Raw genomic sequence first — 20,196 nt, 5'->3', positions numbered from 1 at the left:
CTGGCAGGCCCTCACAGCCCCACTGTGAGCAAACATGGAATCTTGAGAGTGCCCTCACGAGTCACAGCTCACTCAGGCCCCGAGGATGAAAGGATTGACACCGGGGCTGGGCCAAGACCAGCACACCTGAGGCATGGCTCCAGCGCTCTGATTATTGGGCCCAGCCATGCTGCCGCAGGAGAGTGACCCTGGCTCACCATCGCCCCCCACCCTCAGTGGTAGGACTGCACACTGCCAGCAAGGTAGGTGATGGCTTTGCAGCCTTTGTCCAGTCCAGCAGCACCCACTAGAACCTGCTGTGCAGTCGGTAGCCACCAACTACGTGTGGCTTTTAAAATTAACTTTGAATAAAATTAGAAATTCAGTTCTTCAGTCACACTTGTCAGATTTCAAGTGCTCAGTAAACCTCCTGTGGCTATCAGTGTTGCATAGCAGTTGCTGCAGGGGGGATTGCCTGGACTGTTACCTCTGGTGACCTGCTCCACTTTGACCATGTTGCAACTATGCAGATCCTATGGTTCCCGTTGCCTTGACCAGAAAGGTCAGATTCCTTCGGTCTGGCCCTTTACCAGCTCTTTAGTTTCCGCTCCTAGGACTTGTTCTGGCCCAGCTCTGGGACTTGCTGCCCTCTCACCTTTCAAGGCATTAGAACCTTCGTTTATGTCATCTCCCTTCCCCCTCATTGAGGCCTGGGAAAATCCTAGCCTTTGAAAGCACCTCCCTGGGTTCTCTTGGTTTACTTCTTGCTGCCCGAGGTGTGGGATGCCAGTGTGAGCCAGTGTCTGTGGAGAGTTCGAGTCTTCCATCTGGAATGGGGCTTCTGTGTGGCAGCTCACACATACTCAGGTATGTGAGTAAAGTGAACACCTGTGACCTGATGAGGACTTGGGAGAACACTTAGGATATAGCAAGAGGTACTCTTGTGGACAGGGAAAGATCTCTGAGCGTGTGAGTTTCCTCTGCCTGGCTCACAGCCTGCTGGTTCTTTGAATGCTGGAGCAGAGCACTGGGCTTTCAGTTACGATTCCCTGCAGGGAAAGACCCCCTTCCAGGGGACCTGCCTTCAGCAAGAGCTTGCTGTGCCGGGCACTCTGTTGGTGGGATATCTTAGGTAGGCACCTTCCTGGTGGTTAACACCCTGGAACAGCCATTGGCAAAATGAACATTGGGATGGTGACAGAAATGTTCAAATTCCGGTTGAGAGGATGTGTAAGTGTTTATTCAGAACACAAAGTGGATGTGGGTCCATTGACCAGGTCCAAACCCAGAATAAACTTGGGCTTTTGGCTCCTACACTGTTGTTATGTTTGACTTTCCTGTCAATTATGTGCAGCTCTTTTTCACAGTAACTGTAGCCAAATTGGCTTAGTCACTGGGACCAACACTTTTTTGTCCCATTCCCAGGGATTTGTTTTCTTGTTTAGCCAGAAGGATCTAGACTGTGGTTACTGGGTTGGGATGAGGCCATTACTTCTCCAAAGGCTGTTCTGAGAAGCTGCAGGTACCTCTTTGGAGAAAGAAGGGGTCCTTTTAGAACCTGGAGTGAGGAGAATGTGAAGGCCTTGTGGTGTGGCTCGTGCCTGCCTTTAGCTCTGTGTGACCGTTTGGCAATGAGCCAGCGTGCATCTATTTCTTAGCAAATGGACCAGCTAAAAATAAGCAGGCAGCTATTTAATTCCAACAGATTCAAAATAGCCAGGAGTTCTCCCACCAACCCTAGGGCAGGGTTCTGCAGCATCCTGTGGGCGGCTTTCCCTGGCTGCAGAAAAAGATGTCCTGGGAGGCAGCTTCCAGCTAGATTGTGAACATGAAGGCTTTGGGACCTGTGGTGTTCAAATCATTTAAGCCCTGAGAAATTCAAGTTTAAAAACACCCACGACAAAGATGGCAACTCAGTCTACCAGAGAAGGAAGGCCTCGTGAGGCTAAAGGGTGCATGTGTGTGCAGGCAGCCCAGTGTGGACCTTTGGGAAAGGTTGGTGCATCTTATGCCACCTCCAGTAGGCCTGTCAGACCATGTCAGCTGGGGAATATGGCAGAATCTGTTTAGCTGACCTGAGATGCCTTCAGTGAGGAAGTGAGGGGCCAGCCATTTTCTGACTGGTGGGAAGTGGGGGCTGGGGGAGGGGCATCAGATGCCTCCTGGCAGTGGGCACCCTTAGTGAGATCCCACAAGGTTTGTGGGCTGCATCCAAGGCCTTTGGGCAGGTGCCTGCTGACCCCAGGGGAGCTGTTCTTGGTGGAGGATGCCTCCTATCTCTAATCACAGTGCTCAGGTAGCTAAGAAAAAATAAACCCTGTCCATGTTTAGACTCTCTGATGATCTCCTGCCTCTGGTCTTGAGTGTGATGAGGTACTGGGAGAAGGACTTGGTCCAGAGCCATGTCCTGCACAGATGAGGTGACTCTTGGTTCCTCAGCAGTGGGTCTCTGGCTCTAGCCTCTAAGGGATGGAGGCTGGAGAGTGGTGGGCACTGGGAATCCCGGGGGATCATTCTGGATTTTATTGGTTGGGTGGTCTCAGGTGAATAGTATTTAAGGCCTCCCAGGAAACCTTCCTGTCACAACAGTGGCTCTCTGGCATGGCAATGCCACAGCAACCATGTTTCTTGGGCTGTAGTCTCAGCTGAGTAGCTACAGCTAACTCTCTGTTGGAGTGACAGAGCTAGGGGCTTAGGGCCCCAATTTCCAGGGAGCAAATTGGTCTGGGACTTGGGTGGGTGAGTGGCAGTGGTAGTGTGATATGCTAGAGTGGCAGGCAGGGCCTGTGTTGTGACCCTGGTGTTCTGAGTGAGGACTGGGAACAGAGAGGATGATTGGGGAGAAGACAGTGATGTGGTGGGTTGAGGACTGAATCACAGTGTGGATCACCCAGGATGAAGGACCCAGGCCCACTCTGGAGTGCATGTTTGAATGTGGAGTCTCTCTTTATAGAAGTGTAACCAGCTCCCCCATAGACGGGGTGATGTCACTAGCAATTGCTGGAGAAGCAGGACTCTGGGGATCGGCTTTTAGCTCGGAAGGGGCAGGGCTTTCCCAGCTGGTTTAGGAGATAGTTTGGAGAACAGCCCCTTCCTCACATACTCCAATTTGAATCTGCAGCCTTGGGCTTTGGTGTGTTAAGTGGGAAGTCTGCTTTCTATGGCGGTGGTTGCTAGGATTTGTTTTCTTGATCCCATTCCACAAACCCTGCTAAAAAGGAATTGCCTGCTGGGCATGGTGGCACATGCCTGTGATCCCAGCTACTCAGGAGGCTGAGGAAGGGGGAGCATGAATTTGAGGCCTACCTGGGTAACTTTGTGAGACCCTGCCTCAAAAATAAAATTTTAAAAGGGCTGGGCATGTAGTTTAGTGGTAGAGTGCTTCCCTAATATGTGCAAGTCCCCTAAGTTCAATCCCTAGCACTGTTTAAAATAAAAGGGGTGCGGGAGGATTGCTTAATTAATAAGCAATCAGAATCTAAATGTACTGGCCTGGGATCAACCCCAGCTTCACTTCCTGTTAGCATGCCCTTTTGGGTAGGACTTGCTCTCTGCCACCAGACTGGACACATCCTAGTGTACCAGTCCCCCTTTTTCCTGTCTCAAATTATTTACTCTTTTGTATGAAAGACACTGAACATGAAGCAACTACATAGTAGATCTCCTGTAATCTACTTTCTTTGGGGAGAGGGAGGTTACAGAACAGTGATTCTCAAACTTGACTACATTTGAAATTATCTGTGTTTAAAACAGAAACAAAAGAACTGGTATTGATTCTTATCCCCTCAGAGATTGATTTGGCCTTGAACTTTTTCTTTTTCTTTTTTTTTTTGATGACCTCATATTGTCCTCTACCACTGAGCTATATCCCTCTCTTGGCCTTGGCTTTTAGAAGCTCCTCCAGTAATGCTTCAAGTTGGAGAACCACTATGAAATATTTGTAGATAAGAAATCTGCCCCAAAATAAAACTATTCCAGCTAACAAATGAACTCATCAAGGTCGCAGGATATGAAATGAAAAGTGCAAAAACTTTTCCTTTCCCCCAGCTGGATGGTCATGTGTATGTCCTTCCTGGTTTTTCCACGGGATTGTATACACAGTAGTAGACATTGCATACACAGTAGTCTCTAACTTCTGTTTTCTGCTTTTTTCCATGCGTGAAACCAACTTTTTTTTTTTTTTTTGATACCGGAGATTGAATCCCGGGGGTGCTTAACCACTGAGCCACATCTCTAGCCCTCTTTTATATTTTATTTAGAGACAAGGTCTCACTGAGTTGCTTAGGGCCTTGCTAAATTACTGAGGCTGACCTTGAACTCATGATCTTTCTGCCTCAGCCTTCTGAGCCCATGGGATTACAGGCATGTGCCACAACGCTTGGCAAAACCAGTTTCTTTTTCTAACCCTAATATATCTACTCATGAATTCTACAATATATTTAGCAGTGATTTTTTTCCCTGAAAAAGTAATTCCAGTTTTGTTTCAAATGATACCCTAATCGGCATTCTTAGGTAGACCTCAGCCTACAGAGTTTTTTGTTTTAAGCTTGCAGGTGTGGGATTTTGGGGTTGTTAGGGTATGGCTCATAAGGTTTCATGAACTGTTACTAAAGCTTTCCAAAAAGGTAGTACAGACTTCTTCTTTTCTTGGCCCACACAATATGTCTTTCCTAGGAGTCCACTAACTAGTGAGTTCCAGATTTGATGTGGAATAGAAGCTGTGTTCCTATTCCTTGGTTGTATAACCTTGAGTGTATTTTAGCCTTCAAGGTAATACATTCCTTGTATTACCAAGTGGTCCGAGGATTAAGTGATACAAAGGAAAGCATCTATCAAGGTTATTCATTTGTGAAGTGATAAGGTCGCATCATTGAAGCTTTCCATCTGGGGGTGGGTTATAAAGTCATCTGAGCCTTGGCCACTGCTTAGCCTTGCTCTGTACTTTCCAGTCTCATTGCTTTATCTTCAGATATTAGCAAGGAAGCTCATTTTTAAACATAGAGGGACTTCCTGGAGATGACCTCGCTGCACTCCCTCACCCCTGCACTCCAGGGGTAGATCCCATCTCCTAGCATTCCTTCTAATTGTAATGTGCTCATGCTCTTCTGGGCATCTTAAAATCCAGCCCTGATTCAGTAGTTCTGGGGTGGGGCCAAGGAGCTGCATTTCTGGCAGGTTCCTTGGTGCTGCACAGGATTCTGGTCCCTGAACTATACTTTGAAAAGAAAGGTCCTAGAGCATTGGTTCCCAACCTTCAGCTGAATGTCAGAACCACCCAGAGAATGCTGAAGCACTGATGTTTCTTATCTCTGCAACAAAACACCCAATGAAGGTCTAATTCAGCATGTTCATGTGCAGTGCCTGTACTCTCATAACCCCATGTCTCTCCCTGTCTTCCTGCTTTTCCCAGGCATAACTACTTCAGGCCTCCAGGATGGCAATCCATTTCCGTTCACTCTTTCCCTTGGCATTGCCTGGAATGTTGGCGCTCCTCGGCTGGTGGTGGTTTTTCTCTCGTAAAAAAGAGCAGGTCAGCAGCAATGATAAAAAGGTGGACGCTGGTAGTGTGGTGCTGAGGGCCAGCCCTGACATCAAGAAATCGCTCCCCATACAAGAAGCCTGTCCTGGAATTGCGTCCACACCCTGCAGTGTCACACAGCCATTAGAAAAGGAACAGTCCACTGCAAGCAAGCCTTCTGTGGAGCCCCCAGCCTCGCTGCGCACACACCCAACCTGTCGCAGATCAGAGTCCTCAGGCTGCCTCCCTAACCCCACAGACACAAGATCTCAACCAGGAACACACAAAGATGACACTGCAAAGGTGGAACTCGCCCTGATGGGTGACAAAACCAGATCTGTTCCTCTTGAGTGTCCCCTCCCATCTCCCAAGGATGTGGTGTTCCCCCACGAAGCCATAGAGGTGTGTAAGCAAGAGGTGGTGTTCAGTAAGGCACCAGGGAGGGGCTGGCCCAGCCAGTCTGTGTGTGCTGCAGAGAAGCATAGCCCTGGGGAGAAGGCAAGAGAGACGCGTGGAGCCGAGGGGACCGGTGATGCAATGTTGGGGGAAAACGTGCTTGAAGAAGGCTTGTTGTCCCAGGAGTGTGTCTCAGAATTGGAGAATAGCAAGGCCCTCAGCCTGGCCCCCTCGGGAGGCGGAGGAGAGAAGGGGAGCGGTGGCCCCTTCTCCCCTCTGAGAGAAGAGTCTGCAGTTGGAAAATTGTTAAGTAGCTCTGGCAAGTTGGCTCACGCAGAGCTGACAAAGGATGAGGAGATGCAGGCATCTGAGGTCCAAGATGACAGTACCTGGGACAGAGACATGGCTGCAGAACTAGGCAAAAAGGAGAGCTTGGATAAGAATGAGAGGATTGAGCAGGCTGCCTTCCAGATAATCTCCCAGGTGATCTTGGAAGCAACCGAAGAGGTGCTGGCCGGCTCGGGGGACAAGATGGCAGATCAGTTATATCAGGCCTCAGGCAGTCCGACCGTAGGGCAGGCGGAGAGCAGTGCCCCAGCCAGCCAGAAAACTGTCCTGGGGCAAGACACTGCACAGGCTGCTCCAGCCGTGGTGGGGGCAGCCGCTGGTGCAGTGGATTCTGCCCTTCCCTTGCCAGGCCCACCAGCAGAGAACCTGCCTTCACCAAAGACCTACGTGAGCTGCCTGAGCAGCCCACTGTCCAGCCCCACCAAGGACAGTAAGCCAAAGAACTCCGCACACCACATCTCCCTGGCTCCCTGCCCACCTCCAGCGAGCCCCCTCAGAGAGTCAGTGGACGAGGCAAGCATCCTGGCGGAAGATGCCACCTGTGCTACCTGTGTGTCAGCCAGCCAGAGTGTTCCTTCCGCGGCCTCCTCCGGGCAGTGCTCGGATTCTGTCAGCACTTCAGGGCTCGAAGACTCTTGCACAGAGACCAACTCAAGCCCCAGGGACAAGGCCATCACCCCGCCGCTGCCGGACAGTACTGTGCCCTTCAGTAATGGGGTGCTGAAAGGGGAGTTGTCAGACTTGGGGACTGAGGACGGATGGACCGCGGATGCAGAAGCAGATCACTCGGGAGGTAGGTGGGTCCCGGGGGCTCACTGGAGGATCAGGGGAGGGCTTCCCTTATTTGTTAGGGAAAAGCTGCTAGGCTGTCCCTCCCTCTGGCCATTTCTGCAACAAAGTGAAGGCACTCTTCAACTCTGTGTCCCAGGGGGCCCGCAGAGAGGTGGGCGTGGCAGGGAGCTGGCGGGGACCTGATGAGAAGGCACACTGTCCTGAGACCCCAAAGCCACAGGAGCTGTGGCTTGGCTCACCAGCCAGGGAGCCTCCTTAGCCTTTTAGAAGGAACCAGTTCAAAGTGGGGTCCACCGGTTAGCCTTGGTGTGCCTCTTCTCCTCAGAGCCCGAACTCTTAGTGGGTCTTTAATCGAGAGGCCTCTTAGCTATCTCCCCCAGTGCCAGGTCTGGGGAGTGTTGCTCAGTGGTTGACCTCCATTTAATCCTGTGCTTGTTCCATGTCTTCACCGGCTTTCCTTCTCCAGAAGCTCTTTCAGGGTAAGTGTCCCATGAACAGCCACAGCCTTGAGTCCCTGGGGAGGCTCAAGCGCTCCTGGGTTGTCGCTGTCACCTATTCCTTCACAGTCTCAGCCATTTTTTTTCTGTGCAGCTGCAGTTCCACCCTGGGAAAGAGGGGCACTTTGGTAACGAAGTGCCACTGGGTTTTTCGAGTGCTGACCCCAGCGTAGACAGTTCAGACCGCTAACTTACAGGTCAGCAGCTCCTGGTCCTGCTTCTACGGCTCCCCCTTGGGATATTTTCATGTATTTTAGAGAATGTCATGATTTCCCAAGTGGCTCTCTGACTTGCTTGTCCTGGAGCCCTTCCCTACCATTTCAGCTCCGTCCAGGAAGCTTGGGACTCTCTCTAAGGTGTTCTGCTTTCAGCAGCATCTGGTGTACACAGCGCTGTTCTATCACCCCAAGTGCTGTTGACTGAGACCACTATTGTTTACCTCTAGAAGAAAATGCTGCCCACCAATAGCCTAATGTTAAAATGCTTTTTAAAAAATTGTATCTTAAAATGGGTAAAAAAAGGTTATTTGTTTATTTTCTTTTTTTAAGAATTTCCCTTTGCCTGTTGCCCTTCAGCTTAATTAATGAGTCCCCTAGTCTTGTGTCAGCTCTGGGTTGATCATCCTACCTGTTCTGATGGGTTGAGGGCTTCTGAGTGTAACTTTGCAGACAAGGAGGCTCTGAGTCTCCTGTGATAGGTGGAGAAGTTTAGGGGTAGCTGATCAGTCAGAGCATATGACACCGACCATCGATGCTCAGGGGGTGTTGAGCACCAGGCAAAGGGTTCTCTGCTTGGAGCATGAAGAAGCTGAAGCTTAGGGAGCTGGCAGCTGGCCTTTGAATGCGGCTTGCTAAACGCCTGGCGTGATTCTGAGCCACTCCTGGGTGCCACTGGGGTACAGGTGTTGGTCGTTCCAGTTCTGTTGGACAATGGCTGAAAATGAGCAGAGCCTCCATCACCCTGTCCTTCTTCCAGCAAGCTGGTCAAGCAGCTCCCTCAGGAGGGTTTTTCCCTGTTAGAAGCCTATTCCAAGCCACTGGTGTTGAGAGAGAAAAGGTCACTTTGAAAGTGACTTTGCTGGGAGCAGACTCTTTAGCCTTAGTCCTTTGTATCTAGGCAGTGCACGGATTGATTGGCAGAGGCTTATGTCTAGGGTCCAGGAAACCTACATGAAAAATAACCTAAATAGTAGACTCGCAGGAGTGATCTGTTTCTAGGTGTTGAGTTGTCCATATTTAAGCCAGAGCTGTTTCTCATAAACTATCTGGACCCCTGATTTTCTGCAGTGTTTCCTTTGCTGTGGCCTGGGCTCAAGTTGGTGCCAGGGTCCCCCTTCCCATTGTGCTCTTGGGAATGAGCTTAGCTCCATCTTTTGAACAGGGGATATTTGAGCCCCCAAAAGAATTCAGAGTTGCACAAGCCAGGCCTAAGTCAGGGAAAGAAGGCTGTCCTTCCTTTGTCCACATCTGCCAGAGAAACAAGTGAGGTCTCTATCGGAGATGAGAGTGGGGCCACTAGACAAGCCAAAGAGACTCTGTCTTATTCTGTTTGATGAAGCCAGGCCTGAGGCCTTGGGACTAGACACTTTTGGTCTGAAGAGGGGATGGGACACTTGGAAGGGTGGCAAGATGGTTATGAGGTGGCAGTCCAGATCAGCTCCTGGGACCATGTGGACCAGTGGATTGTCCCCTCCCCCACCATGCACTCCCCTCCCTGGGCGTGAAGTCAGTTTCTTCCCAGTTGACCACTTGTGTCTGTGTTCCAGCAGCTGTGGCTGGGCGTGGCTGCCAAATAAGCAAGTGGGACTGTAAGTGACAGGCTAAAATTAGGAGTATTGATACCCCTAGGCCTCCTTTCATTGGGGTTTCTCTGAACCCTCTAGAATGAGTTAACAGTCACCTGCCAACTTGGGGGGTGGAGGGAACTCCCAGTAATGTGGATTTTGGAAGTCGTGGGTATCGACAGCTCTGAGCTGGGTCTGTGTGTGCATGCTGCTTCCTTCCTGCAGGTTCCGACGGGAACAGCATGGATTCTGTGGATAGCTGTTGTGGACTCAAGAAGACCGACAGTTTCCAGAATGCACAGGCAGGCTCCAACCCTAAAAAGGTTGACCTCATCATCTGGGAGATTGAAGTGCCAAAGGTAAGGAAGGCTGCATCCCCCAGGGCCAAGTTCTGTGGCAAGCTTAAGTTCTCTGTCCCCCAGGGTAGGGGAGGCCAGTGAATCAGAAGGGGTCCCTAGTGAGCTGAAGTCCTGAAGCTTGCCAAGGTTCAGACTGTGCTGTGGATGGGATTCTTCCAGTGACCTCTAACTCTTGTCCTCTAAGTCTCGGGCCTGCCCTCTCCCTGTCTCCGTTTGTGCTGGGGCTCGATTCTGTCTGCAGATTTGTTAGTGCAAATCAGACTGAGGACTGGGGCAGCAGTCCCCCTTCCCTGAGCCCCCACTCCAGCTCTCCTGTGTTAAGTGCATTTTATAATCAAGCAAAGCATAAAACTGTGTTTCAGAGACACTTGAATGGTATAGAAATGTATGAAGAAAATAAAAACCAGCTCTAATCCTACCCTTGAGAGTGACTGCAAAGACTTAATTCCTTCTCGTCTCACACCCTGTGGTTTTTAAACAAAACTGAGATTATGTTGCTTTAATTAATGCTTTTAAATATTTAACAATTTAATTTACTTGTTATTCTCTGAAAACGTAATTTTGACTGCATTATTCATTGTGTGAACGGCAGTTTGCCTCGCCCGTCCCCAGTTCCTGGGTTGCTTCAGCAGTCTAACCTTGCTATTATAACTTAAACCTAAAAATCAAGCTAATAAGTTGTTATCTCTGGGGCTCAGAAATAACTGGCAGTCTGCTTAGACTGCTGTCCCAGGGCATTTGGCTCCGTGCAGAGGTAGAGACCTGGCTTGCCCTGAACCCGAGTCAGGACGGCTGTATTGACCCCAGGCTGCTGGCTCCTGTGGTGGTTTCCTCCCCTGGTCTCCTTGTTGCCATGTCCTCTGTAAACACCGATTGCTGAGGCAGGCCCTGGGTGAGGAGGAAAATGTCCCTCGTAGCCCTGCTGGGGAGGGGTCTTTTGGGATTGTTCCGGAGCTTGTCTTACATCATGGCTAAGTTTGGCTTCTGCCTGCCTGCCTTGAACTCTGGTGCACTGGGCACTTCTGCATGCCTTGTGCTCTGAAGGTTCCAGGCCGCCGTCCCTTGAGTAAGAGCCCAAGTGTCCTTAGGTGCTTTACTTGGAAACAGAGCCCTTTTCCTTTGGTCCTGAGCAGACTTGGAAAAGCAGGGCTATGAGGAATCCTAGTCAGCCCTTCTGCTGCTGAAACTGCTCACGCGTGAGCTGGAAGAAGCAAGGCTGCCCCCAAGGCTTCTCGGTCTGGGCCACCTTGTTGGGATGAGATGGGAGCTGTTGGGTCCTGCAGCCAGACTGCCTTGTTCAACTGCTTAGCAGCTGTGTGACCTGGGGTGGGTTCCTTGGCCTCTGGGTTTGTTCTTTCCTCTGTAAAATGGTGATAAAGGTGTTATCTGTTTCACAGGTAGTGTGAGTGAATATGAGTGCCCGGAACAGTCTGGGCAAAAAAAGGCTGACATAGTAACAGCTAAACAGTAAAACAGAAGTAGGTCTTTGGGAGGCTGGGGTTGGGGCTCAGTGGCAGAGCACTTGCCTAGCATGTGTGAGGCACTGGGTTCGATCCTCAGCACCACACACAAATGAATGCATAAAATAAAGGCCCATCAACATCTAAAAAAATAATAATAATAATAAAAAGTAGGTCTTTGGGATGTGAGGAATTGGTTTCCTGCTAACCCTCCCCTCTCTCTCCTGGGAAGCACTTAGTTGGTCGGCTAATCGGCAAGCAGGGGCGGTATGTGAGTTTCCTGAAGCAAACATCTGGTGCCAAGATCTACATCTCAACCCTGCCTTACACCCAGAACATCCAGATCTGCCACATAGAAGGTCGGTGGTACCTGTTGCCCAGTGCTTATTTTTCTTACCTGCAGTGTGAGTACATGGAAGCATTTGAGTCCCAGTTGCTAGAAATGGCTTCTTGCCTGAGGTGGAAGAAGCACTGGGTGCCTTCCCTCTGGCTTTCTTCTTCAGTTTAGGGGTTTGAAGGAGATATGTGGGTCCTTCCTCACCAGATCTCTGGCCATGTGAAGTATGGGGTGGGAGAGCAGGGCCAGGGTCCTGGGTTCATGGTGCCCATCATTCCCACAGGCTCCCTCACGGAGCACAAGAGAGCCAGGCTTTTCCCATCTATCTGCCTCCCCCTGCATTCACAGCCTGGGTCAAAACGACAGAGATCTCACTTGAAAGGCTAATGGGCTTAGATGACCTTCTTCCTAAATCAAAGCTTGGCATTTTGACAACTTAAAAATGCCCTTGAGGGCTGGGGTTGAGGCTCAGCGGTAGAGCGCTCACCTAGCACGTGTGAGGCCCTGGGTTCAATCCTCAGCATCACATAAAAATAAAATAAAGACATTGTGTCCAACTACAACTAAAAAATAAATATTTAAAAAAGAAAAAGATGCCCTTGAACTCTAGAAGTCCTGTGCAATGGGGTGTGTAGGTGAGTCTGTTTCTGCTACGACTTTTCTCTTTCCCATAGTGATTGTCTTGTCCCCACCCCACTTTAGGCTCTCAGCATCATGTAGACAAAGCTCTGAACCTGATTGGAAAGAAGTTCAAGGAACTGAACCTCACCAATATTTACGCTCCTCCGCTGCCTTCACTGGCACTGCCTTCTCTACCAATGACGTCCTGGGTAAGCTTGCTCCTGGGTCAGTGGACTCCTGGCGCCCTTTCCCCCAAGTCTTCCTCAAATGAGAGACTCCCCGGACTATGGGCCAAGAAGGCTGCAGGCACATTGCTGCCCATGCCCTCTCAACTCTGGCTTCCACTGGTCAGTTCTGCCAGCTTGTACTCTCTGGGGATGGGGCAAAACGCCAGCAAGAAGCCAGGGCCTCTCAGTCCCACGTGGGAGGACTGCACTCCCCTGGCTCTGCCATCTGGGTGTGTTTTGTGGTTTTCAGGCATTTGCCTATAAAGGATAGTTCAGCCAGGAGGTGGGGTGTGCTGGACCAGTGTGGGGGCTCCTTAGAGCCGTTGCTGTGTCTAGGATCATTACCTAGCACCAGAGGCCTGTGTGGGATTTGGAGGGGGCTTGTGATGGGTCATTCTGTCCCTTCCATCCTTTCTTCTCGTTGAGCCAGGCTAAGTAGTAGCCCTGGTGAAGGATCCTTTCTTTCCTCTCTCCAGGAACTATCCAGGTTATATCCTGCAAATCCAGAGTTTTTCCCACCAGGAAGCCCCAGTGGGTTGGCAGGAGGAGAAGCTGACGTCTCCAGGGCTTGTGTGCTAGTTGCTCAAGGTCTTTTGGGGCCTGTCATTCATATTCTGCAGCACCCATGCCTTTGGCCCCAGCCAGGCTTCTTCTCATGGGAGTAGGCATGCCAAGTTCTGTAGGCCAAGGGCTGTTGACTGCCTTTCACACAGATGGGCTAAACATGCTGCTTCAGGGAAATTGACCCTGGGTTGAGACCCTTGTGCTCTGGAGGAAGGAATGGGCTTTTGGAAGTGGGCTGAACCTCGTTCCCTACTTTGCTCCCGAATTGTGGAGTTTTTTCCTCGGGAGCCTTGGCCTTAGATGCTCCTTAAATGATGGAGTAGTTTGTGTGGATGGTTTCCTTCCCTTGTACTCTGCTGGGCTCAGTGGGACTGGTGAGGGAGTACCTCTGGGTTTACAGGGCTGGCATGTGGCCATGCCAGGCTGGATTCTTAGCCCTGTTCCCCCTGGGCCTCCAGGCCTTAAGGCGGAATAGGCATCTGTCTAGAGCCCCCTGCCTAGAGCCCTATCTGCTGCTTGTAGCCTAGCATTAGGAAAACTAGTTCTTGAAGATGAAGGCTTTCAGAGACCATAGTGGCCTCTGCTGGGCCCTTTACCATAAGACCTGGCTTCTGAGCACCTATAGACCAAGGCCCAAAGTGAGGATGAACCAGAAGAACACCGGGAGGGTAGAGAAGAGTAGGACTTAGGGAACAAGAGGAAGTCATAGGAGAAAAACTAGGATGCAGACTCTGGCTGACCTTGTCAATGGGTCTGGCTCAAGGCTTGCTGCTCCCTGCTCAGAAGTCAGGGCAGACTGTGTCAGGCAGTAAGCTGGGGTCAGCTACAGACCCAGAGGAGTTGGCTGAGAGGCCTGAGGGCTGCCTACCTCCTGTCAGGCACCTCATTCTCAGTGGTCACTCAGAGTTCCCATGTTTGCCTTCCCTGGGTCTTACAGACTCATCAAAAGAAGGAGGAGGGAGGGGAAATTCCAGAGGATGGAGCCTGCCCAGGTCTATGGGAGGCCCACACTACATCCAGTTAGCTCCTGGCTCCCCAGGCTCTGCTGGGGTTCCCCTGCCAGGCCCTGAGGTTAGGCTGCCCCTGATGGCTGCTCAAGGTATTGCAGGATAGCAGCTGCAGTGGCTGAAGTGGTTCTTGAACTCTGCTGCCTGGGTGGTGTTGTTGGAGTTGCTGTGCTTTTTCAAAGATGTGCCAGTTGAGAGACATATCCTGGGGCCTCAGAGCTTATCCCAAAGATGAGGAGAGGAGGACTGATGCTGTGCCTGCTGCCCCTTCCTCTCTGTAGCTCATGCTGCCTGATGGCATCACTGTGGAGGTAATCGTGGTCAACCAGGTCAATGCCGGGCACCTGTTTGTGCAGCAGCACACACACCCCACCTTCCATGCACTGCGCAGCCTGGACCAGCAGATGTACCTCTGCTACTCTCAACCTGGAATCCCCACCTTGCCCACCCCTGTGGAAAGTAAGTGCTGTCCTGGGGGCCAGGGAGGGAGGTTCTGGGCTCTGTCTAGGCCAGAGAAAGAACTTCTGGGGGTTGCCTGTGCTGTCCTTTGTCTTGACCAGGAGAGAGCTGTACCGGGATCCTTCATGGGACAGCATTCCTGAGTCTCCTAGCTAGCTCAGCTAGTGTTTCCATTGGCTGACAGAGCAGCGGGACTGGAGTGGAGTTTGGACACATGGACTCAGAATCCCAGTCCTGCCACTTTATGTCTGTTAGTGGGGTGATACCACTTGTTCCAGGAAGTCTGGTTGGATACTCTGTCAATATGTGAAATATGCATAACTGGTTATGATAAAAGAGCCAGAGCCCAGCAAACCCTGGCAGTGGGTTGGCCATCCCACGTGACAGGTGAGGGAACTGAGCCTCTGACTTTGTGATTTGCTCAGGTAGCCCCTAAGGAGCTGGATCCAAACCAACCTTCCTCACTGTTACTTCTTTTGCGTTTATCGATGGGGATCAAATGTCAGAACCATTCTCACCCTTTATTTCCCCCCCCCCCTCCCACCCCCATCAAAGACTCCTAACCTGGGGGTCCCCTGATGGGCTTTGAGGCATCTAAGAAAGCTCTCAAATTATCTGCAGTGTTTTGTGTCCATCCTTCCTTTTCTTTCTCCTCCCCTACCCCCACTGCTTTCTTTCTATTGATAATCAAACCCAGAGGTACTTTACCACTGAGCCACATCCCTAGACCTTTGTATTTTTTATTTTGAAATGGGATCTCACTAAGTTGCTGAGGCTGACCTCAAACTTGCAATCCTCTTGCCTCAGCCTCCTGAGTTGCTGGGATTGTAGGCCTGAATCACCATGCCTGGCCTTTTTTTTTCTTTTGGAGGAATACAGGTTTAGTTTTCATCAGATTCTCTAAAGTTGTGTGCCAACCCAGCAATAAAGACTGGAGTCCAAGAAGTGGTTGCACCAGGGACCAAGGGTCAGGACCCAGAGTGGTCAGCCCCATGTGGGCCTGGGGCACAGTTAGGAGTTTAGCTGGGTGACCCTTACCCCATAGTTACATCTTTCTCTGCTGCTTGGGAGGGACTTGGTGATCTTGGAGCACAACCTTGGTAGCTACCCAGGTGCTCTGCACCACCTACTGAGGCAAAGGCTTAGTTATGGGGCACTGGCCTAGGAGTGCCCTTCTTGCCATGGGCCAGAGCAAACTGTAGATACAAAGCCACTGAGATCTGCTGCATTCAGAGGTTCTTTCCCTTAGGAATGTGAGGCAGGCCCTGGCCCACATTCCCTGATTTTGTATCATACTTGGTTTATTCTGATTAATATGTCCATCTTAGGCCTCTGTAAGTTTCAAAGTAATGGATCTTGATTGAATTTTTTTTTTTTTTTTGGTCTGGATAGCTTTGGGGTATCACATATGTTAGACTGAATTTTTGATGTCCAGCAGCCTCCCTCAGCTCTTCTTGGGCTCAGGGGGAGGCTTTACTTTGGGGACCCATGCCATTTCTGCCCCCTAATCACGAGAGATAGGCCCCTGAGAAGTAATGCTGAGAGGCATGTAGGGGTGATCAGAATGGCCCTTGGAGCCCTGCCCTGGGTCAGGTATGTCCACACACTCTTCTTCCTGCTCTTGCAGTCACCGTTATCTGTGCTGCCCCTGGTGCGGATGGGGCCTGGTGGCGTGCCCAAGTGGTTGCCTCCTACGAGGAGACCAACGAGGTGGAGATTCGATATGTGGACTACGGTGGATACAAGAGGGTGAAAGTAGACGTGCTCCGGCAGATCCGGTGAGTGGAGACCCCCTGGGCTTGTGCCCTACTTGGTGTGAGGGTGTGGTTCAATTCTGCCCAGCCTCCGATCAGGGTTCCCTCCCTCCTGCTACTACTGAGATAAACAAAGTTGGTGACTCACCTGAGTCAAACCTGGTTAGAAGGCTGTCTAGTGGAAGAGACCCCCAAGTATCAGATGTGGAGGGGGAGAAGACAGGCTCCTTTTTGAGTTTGATGCAGGAGTCCTTGTGACATCGGGCTGCTGGAGGGCTGTCTGCCTGCTTTCAGGTGTGCTCTGTGCTGTGGCCTACAGTGCCATCCTGGAGTGTGGATGTCACTGTGCTAAGCAAAATGTAAATTGACTGGCAGTGGAGTTGGCCTTCAAGTCCGTGTTAACTTGCCCTTTTCTTGGCTTTCCAGGTCTGACTTTGTGACCTTGCCATTCCAAGGAGCAGAAGTCCTTCTGGATAGTGTGATGCCTCTGTCAGGTAACGGGGGAGCCTCTGGCCAAGGGGCAGGTAGTGGCTGAGCAGGGGTCTTCTTAGAGCCTTGGTCTCACCTGGAGGGTTTATACAGACAGTTGCACTGCCATCAGAGTTCCTGGTTGAATAGGTTGGGTCTGGGGCCTGAGAACTCGCATTTCTGTCATTCCCAGGTGAAGCTAGTGCTGCTATGCCATAGACTGTCTTTTGGGGTCCACTTTTCTGGACGTATGGTGCCAGCATTAAGAGGCTTTCAGCAAAGGCAACTTCCTGAGCACAGTCCAGACTCGAGAGGGCAGGTGCTAGGTCAGCAGCACTGCTCAGCTGCTTCACAGGTGCTTAGGGGCACCCTGGGGACTTAGCTCACACTCATGGCTGTCTGGTGTCTAAGGCTGTGAAAGTATTGCCAAGGGGAAGAAGGCTGGCATTACTTAGTTTCCATTCTCTTCTCTGGAAAATGGGGGTGGCATCTATCTTTCAAGGTGGCTGTGCAGATTATAAAAACCCAGGAACTGATGTGTGGAAGGTGGGCAGATAGCAGCTAATATAGCTGTTATACTTGTGTTCGCCCATCACACTCTTTTCCAGGGTTGGCCCTTTGGATCTTGTTCTGGCTTGTCTACAGCAATCTAAGTGCAACAGAAACACTACACTCTAGCTGGAGTCACACCAGGCAAAACACTGGGCAAGGTCTTGGAGTTTTTCCTTCCTTGCTGTTGCCCAACCTTGCTCTCCATTTCTGTCCAACTGAATGATCTGTCTAGACTCGCTGAAATGCTTCCTCCTTCATGAGACTTTCCCACACCTTCAGAAACACCTGCTCCCATCCCTCCCACTCCCTGCCTTGGGCCTGTTCTTGTTGTTTTTTGAACCAACAGAGCAGAATGCTGCCTCAGTGCCGCCTCCACTAGAGAGCAGCTGCCTGGATTTGAATTCCAGCTGCACACTCTGGGAGCCGGATGGCCTCTGGTGATTAGCCTGTGCCTCAGTGTTCTCACCTGTAAAACGGGCATAAAACCAGTCTTCTTATGGTATTGCTGATTTGGTGGAAGAGCTAGCACTGTTGGTCCCCAGATTTGTGGGGATGGTATTTCCACTGAAGGCAGAAGTTTCCTCCTTTATCCTGTCATTCTGAGGGTGACATGCATCTGGCATCCTGGAGTCCTGTGGAGGTCTAGTCTCTACCTGACGGGTGGTTCCTGAGAGCAGTCTCAAGTCCCTGCAGCATCTGAAGCTTCCTGCTCAGAATACAATGACGGTCAGGTCACTTGGGTGACAGGAGTGCTTTGCCTAGATAAGAGTCTAAATGCTGCTTTTCCTTCTCCCTGTAAAGATGATGACCACTTTTCGCCTGAAGCAGATGCAGCTATGAGTGAGATGACAGGAAACACAGCGCTTCTGGCACAGGTGTGTGCTCTGGTTTGGAGGTGGGGCCAGCTGGACAGGGTCACCAGGGAGCCGCCTGCCTCAGTTAAGAATTGACCTTTAAACTCCTTCCTTTCCATGGTAGGGAACTTTGGTCAATGGGCAGGCTTTTAAAAGAAGTGTTTGGCTGGGTGTGGTGGCGCATGCCTGGGATCCCAGCTATTCGGGAGGGATTGAGGCCAGCCTGGGTCACTTAGTGAGACCTTGTCTCAAAATAAAAGTAAAAAGGGGCTGGGGATGTAGCTCAGTGGTAGAGCACTTGTTGAGCATGTGTGAGGCCCTGGATTCCATCTCCATTGCTTAAAAAAAATTGAAATAAAAAGAGGTGCATGGAGCCACTTTATGTATTTCTTTCCCCCACTCCTCTAGGTGACAAGTTACAGTCCAACTGGCCTTCCCCTGATTCAGCTGTGGAGTGTGGTTGGAGATGAAGTAAGTCCTGCCCTTCTGTTGGAATTGTCGCCCAGCAGCAGCGTGTTGGCTGGAGCTGGTTCTGGCCCTGCTTCTTCCTCCCTAATCGGAGGATGAACTATAAGCCAGTGCCACCCGGGAAACACATTGGGTGCCATGACTGGGGTGGTTGTGTTAATGTCATCTGGTGGGTACAGGCCAGGGTTGCTGCTTAGCATCCTGTAGCATCCAGAACAGTCCCTCTTGGAATCACCCAAATTGCCGAGGTGGAGAAACCCTTCCCTGGGCCTTCTGGAAGCTTAGGTAGCCACAGAACAGTAAAGAGGGAGCCCCTGTTGGTGTCAGGCCCTGCGTGAGCACCTGTCGCCTCATTGGCAACTGGACATGTAGAAGGGAGAATGTGTGGGCTTGAGAACGGCTCCAGGCAAAGCTCTCAAGAGAACTTTGTTTTCTAGGTGGTGCTGATAAACCGGTCACTGGTGGAGCGAGGCCTCGCGCAGTGGGTGGACAGCTACTACTCAAGCCTCTGACCCTGGCTCGCGGAGCCACCACTGGAGTCTTTTTTTGCACTGTTGAAATTGGGCTTGGCACTGCAGGCAAAGAGTTCACATCAGAATAATAAACGTCATCCTCTCAGTCCTCTTTCTCCCCATTCTGTAGGTCACATGGAGAAGACGCTCCTCTCCAAGGAGAAAGGATGAACAGCGGGTTCTTTTCAAAGCCATTGGATGGTGTTAACCTGAGCTGTTTAAAAAGAGATATTGAAGGGAAGCAGTCTCAACCAGGTTGTCCTGTTCCCCCTCCATTCTGCTTCCTTCCCACCCTCTCTACCAAAACCCCACAGACTCTAGTGGGCTGGCCGCAGGACATGCGTGGCTTGCCGCTAAGGGTTTCTTTTACTTCAAAGTTTTTCTTCAGGGAGCCAGCCATGAACTGACTGACTGGTATCAATTTCCTGTATGGCTCAACATAAATGAATTTGGTGGTGTTTGATCAGTTTTTATACACTTCCTCTAGGTCTATAGGAACCCAGACTTTTTTAATGCAGATGTAAATATGGAGCAATTGTCACACCTCTGGCCCTTGTTATTGGGAAGGGGAACTGTTATCTTGCCAAGCCTTGTTGTAATTTATAACCATTTTCTATTTGTGCAAACTCTGTAAATAATGTTTAAAAATGTATTATTTTGTACAAGATACACTGGAGAACAAAGGGAACTCAAGGTTTTTCCACACACTTCACCTGTAAGTAGAAGTTAATCCTGTAGAGGGCAGCTGCCAACAATCCTGGCTCCTCTTCCAGGAGTTTCGGGGACTCCTGCATATTGGACAGGTGGCTGTATGGGATAGATTGTCATTTGGGGATTTTTTGCTGTACACACTTGTTTAAAAAAAAAAAAAAAGTAATTCAGTGAATACCTGGCAGTGGTGTGTTTGATTCTTTTTTAGACTGGCTTCAGCATTGTGCAATTTAAGAATAAATGACATAAATAACTTGAGCATATATAAATTTCGAATTGTATAAACTATAGCTTTGAGTCCTTTCTTTTCCTAGTGGTGGAAAATATTGGGGGCAGGGGTGGGAAGTGAAGAGGGCGGTTGTGAGCGTGGAGGGTCCCAGTGTGCCCCCTAGGTCTGCAACTAAAGGAGAACCCCCAGTTCTTTGAAGACAGTTTAGCCAGAATTGTCTGTCTGGCCTTTTCCTGTCTCCTTGCCCCACCAGGTGGCAGCCAAGCTTTGACTTCTACCCTTGAATTCTTGGAGGAGCCTG

At 50.5% G+C, this 20,196-nt stretch overlaps 1 protein-coding gene across 2 annotated transcripts in view; it reads left to right on the top strand.

Annotated features, from left to right (window-relative positions):
* The window catches only part of Akap1 (A-kinase anchoring protein 1), a 30,411-nt gene extending 10,455 nt beyond the window's left edge, over positions 1–19,956 (top strand). Inside the window, exons 1-11 of one of the 2 annotated variants that reach the window (XM_026407310.2) lie at positions 787–846; positions 5,390–7,034; positions 9,539–9,672; positions 11,365–11,491; positions 12,172–12,299; positions 14,170–14,347; positions 15,975–16,125; positions 16,528–16,595; positions 17,923–17,996; positions 18,384–18,446; positions 18,881–19,956. In XM_026407310.2, coding sequence (XP_026263095.2) covers positions 5,414–7,034; positions 9,539–9,672; positions 11,365–11,491; positions 12,172–12,299; positions 14,170–14,347; positions 15,975–16,125; positions 16,528–16,595; positions 17,923–17,996; positions 18,384–18,446; positions 18,881–18,955 — 2,619 coding nt within the window. In that variant the 5' untranslated portion in view covers positions 787–846; positions 5,390–5,413 and the 3' untranslated portion in view covers positions 18,956–19,956. Of the gene's footprint in view, positions 1–786; positions 847–5,389; positions 7,035–9,538; positions 9,673–11,364; positions 11,492–12,171; positions 12,300–14,169; positions 14,348–15,974; positions 16,126–16,527; positions 16,596–17,922; positions 17,997–18,383; positions 18,447–18,880 lie in introns of those variants that run through there. The other variant, XM_026407309.2, reaches the window with a different exon arrangement.
* The last annotated feature ends 240 nt before the right edge of the window (positions 19,957–20,196 follow it).

Source organism: Urocitellus parryii, chromosome 7, assembly GCF_045843805.1.
Source record: "Urocitellus parryii isolate mUroPar1 chromosome 7, mUroPar1.hap1, whole genome shotgun sequence".
NCBI classification, from domain to species: domain Eukaryota; kingdom Metazoa; phylum Chordata; class Mammalia; order Rodentia; family Sciuridae; genus Urocitellus; species Urocitellus parryii.
This window is presented reverse-complemented; position numbering and strand designations above follow the sequence as displayed.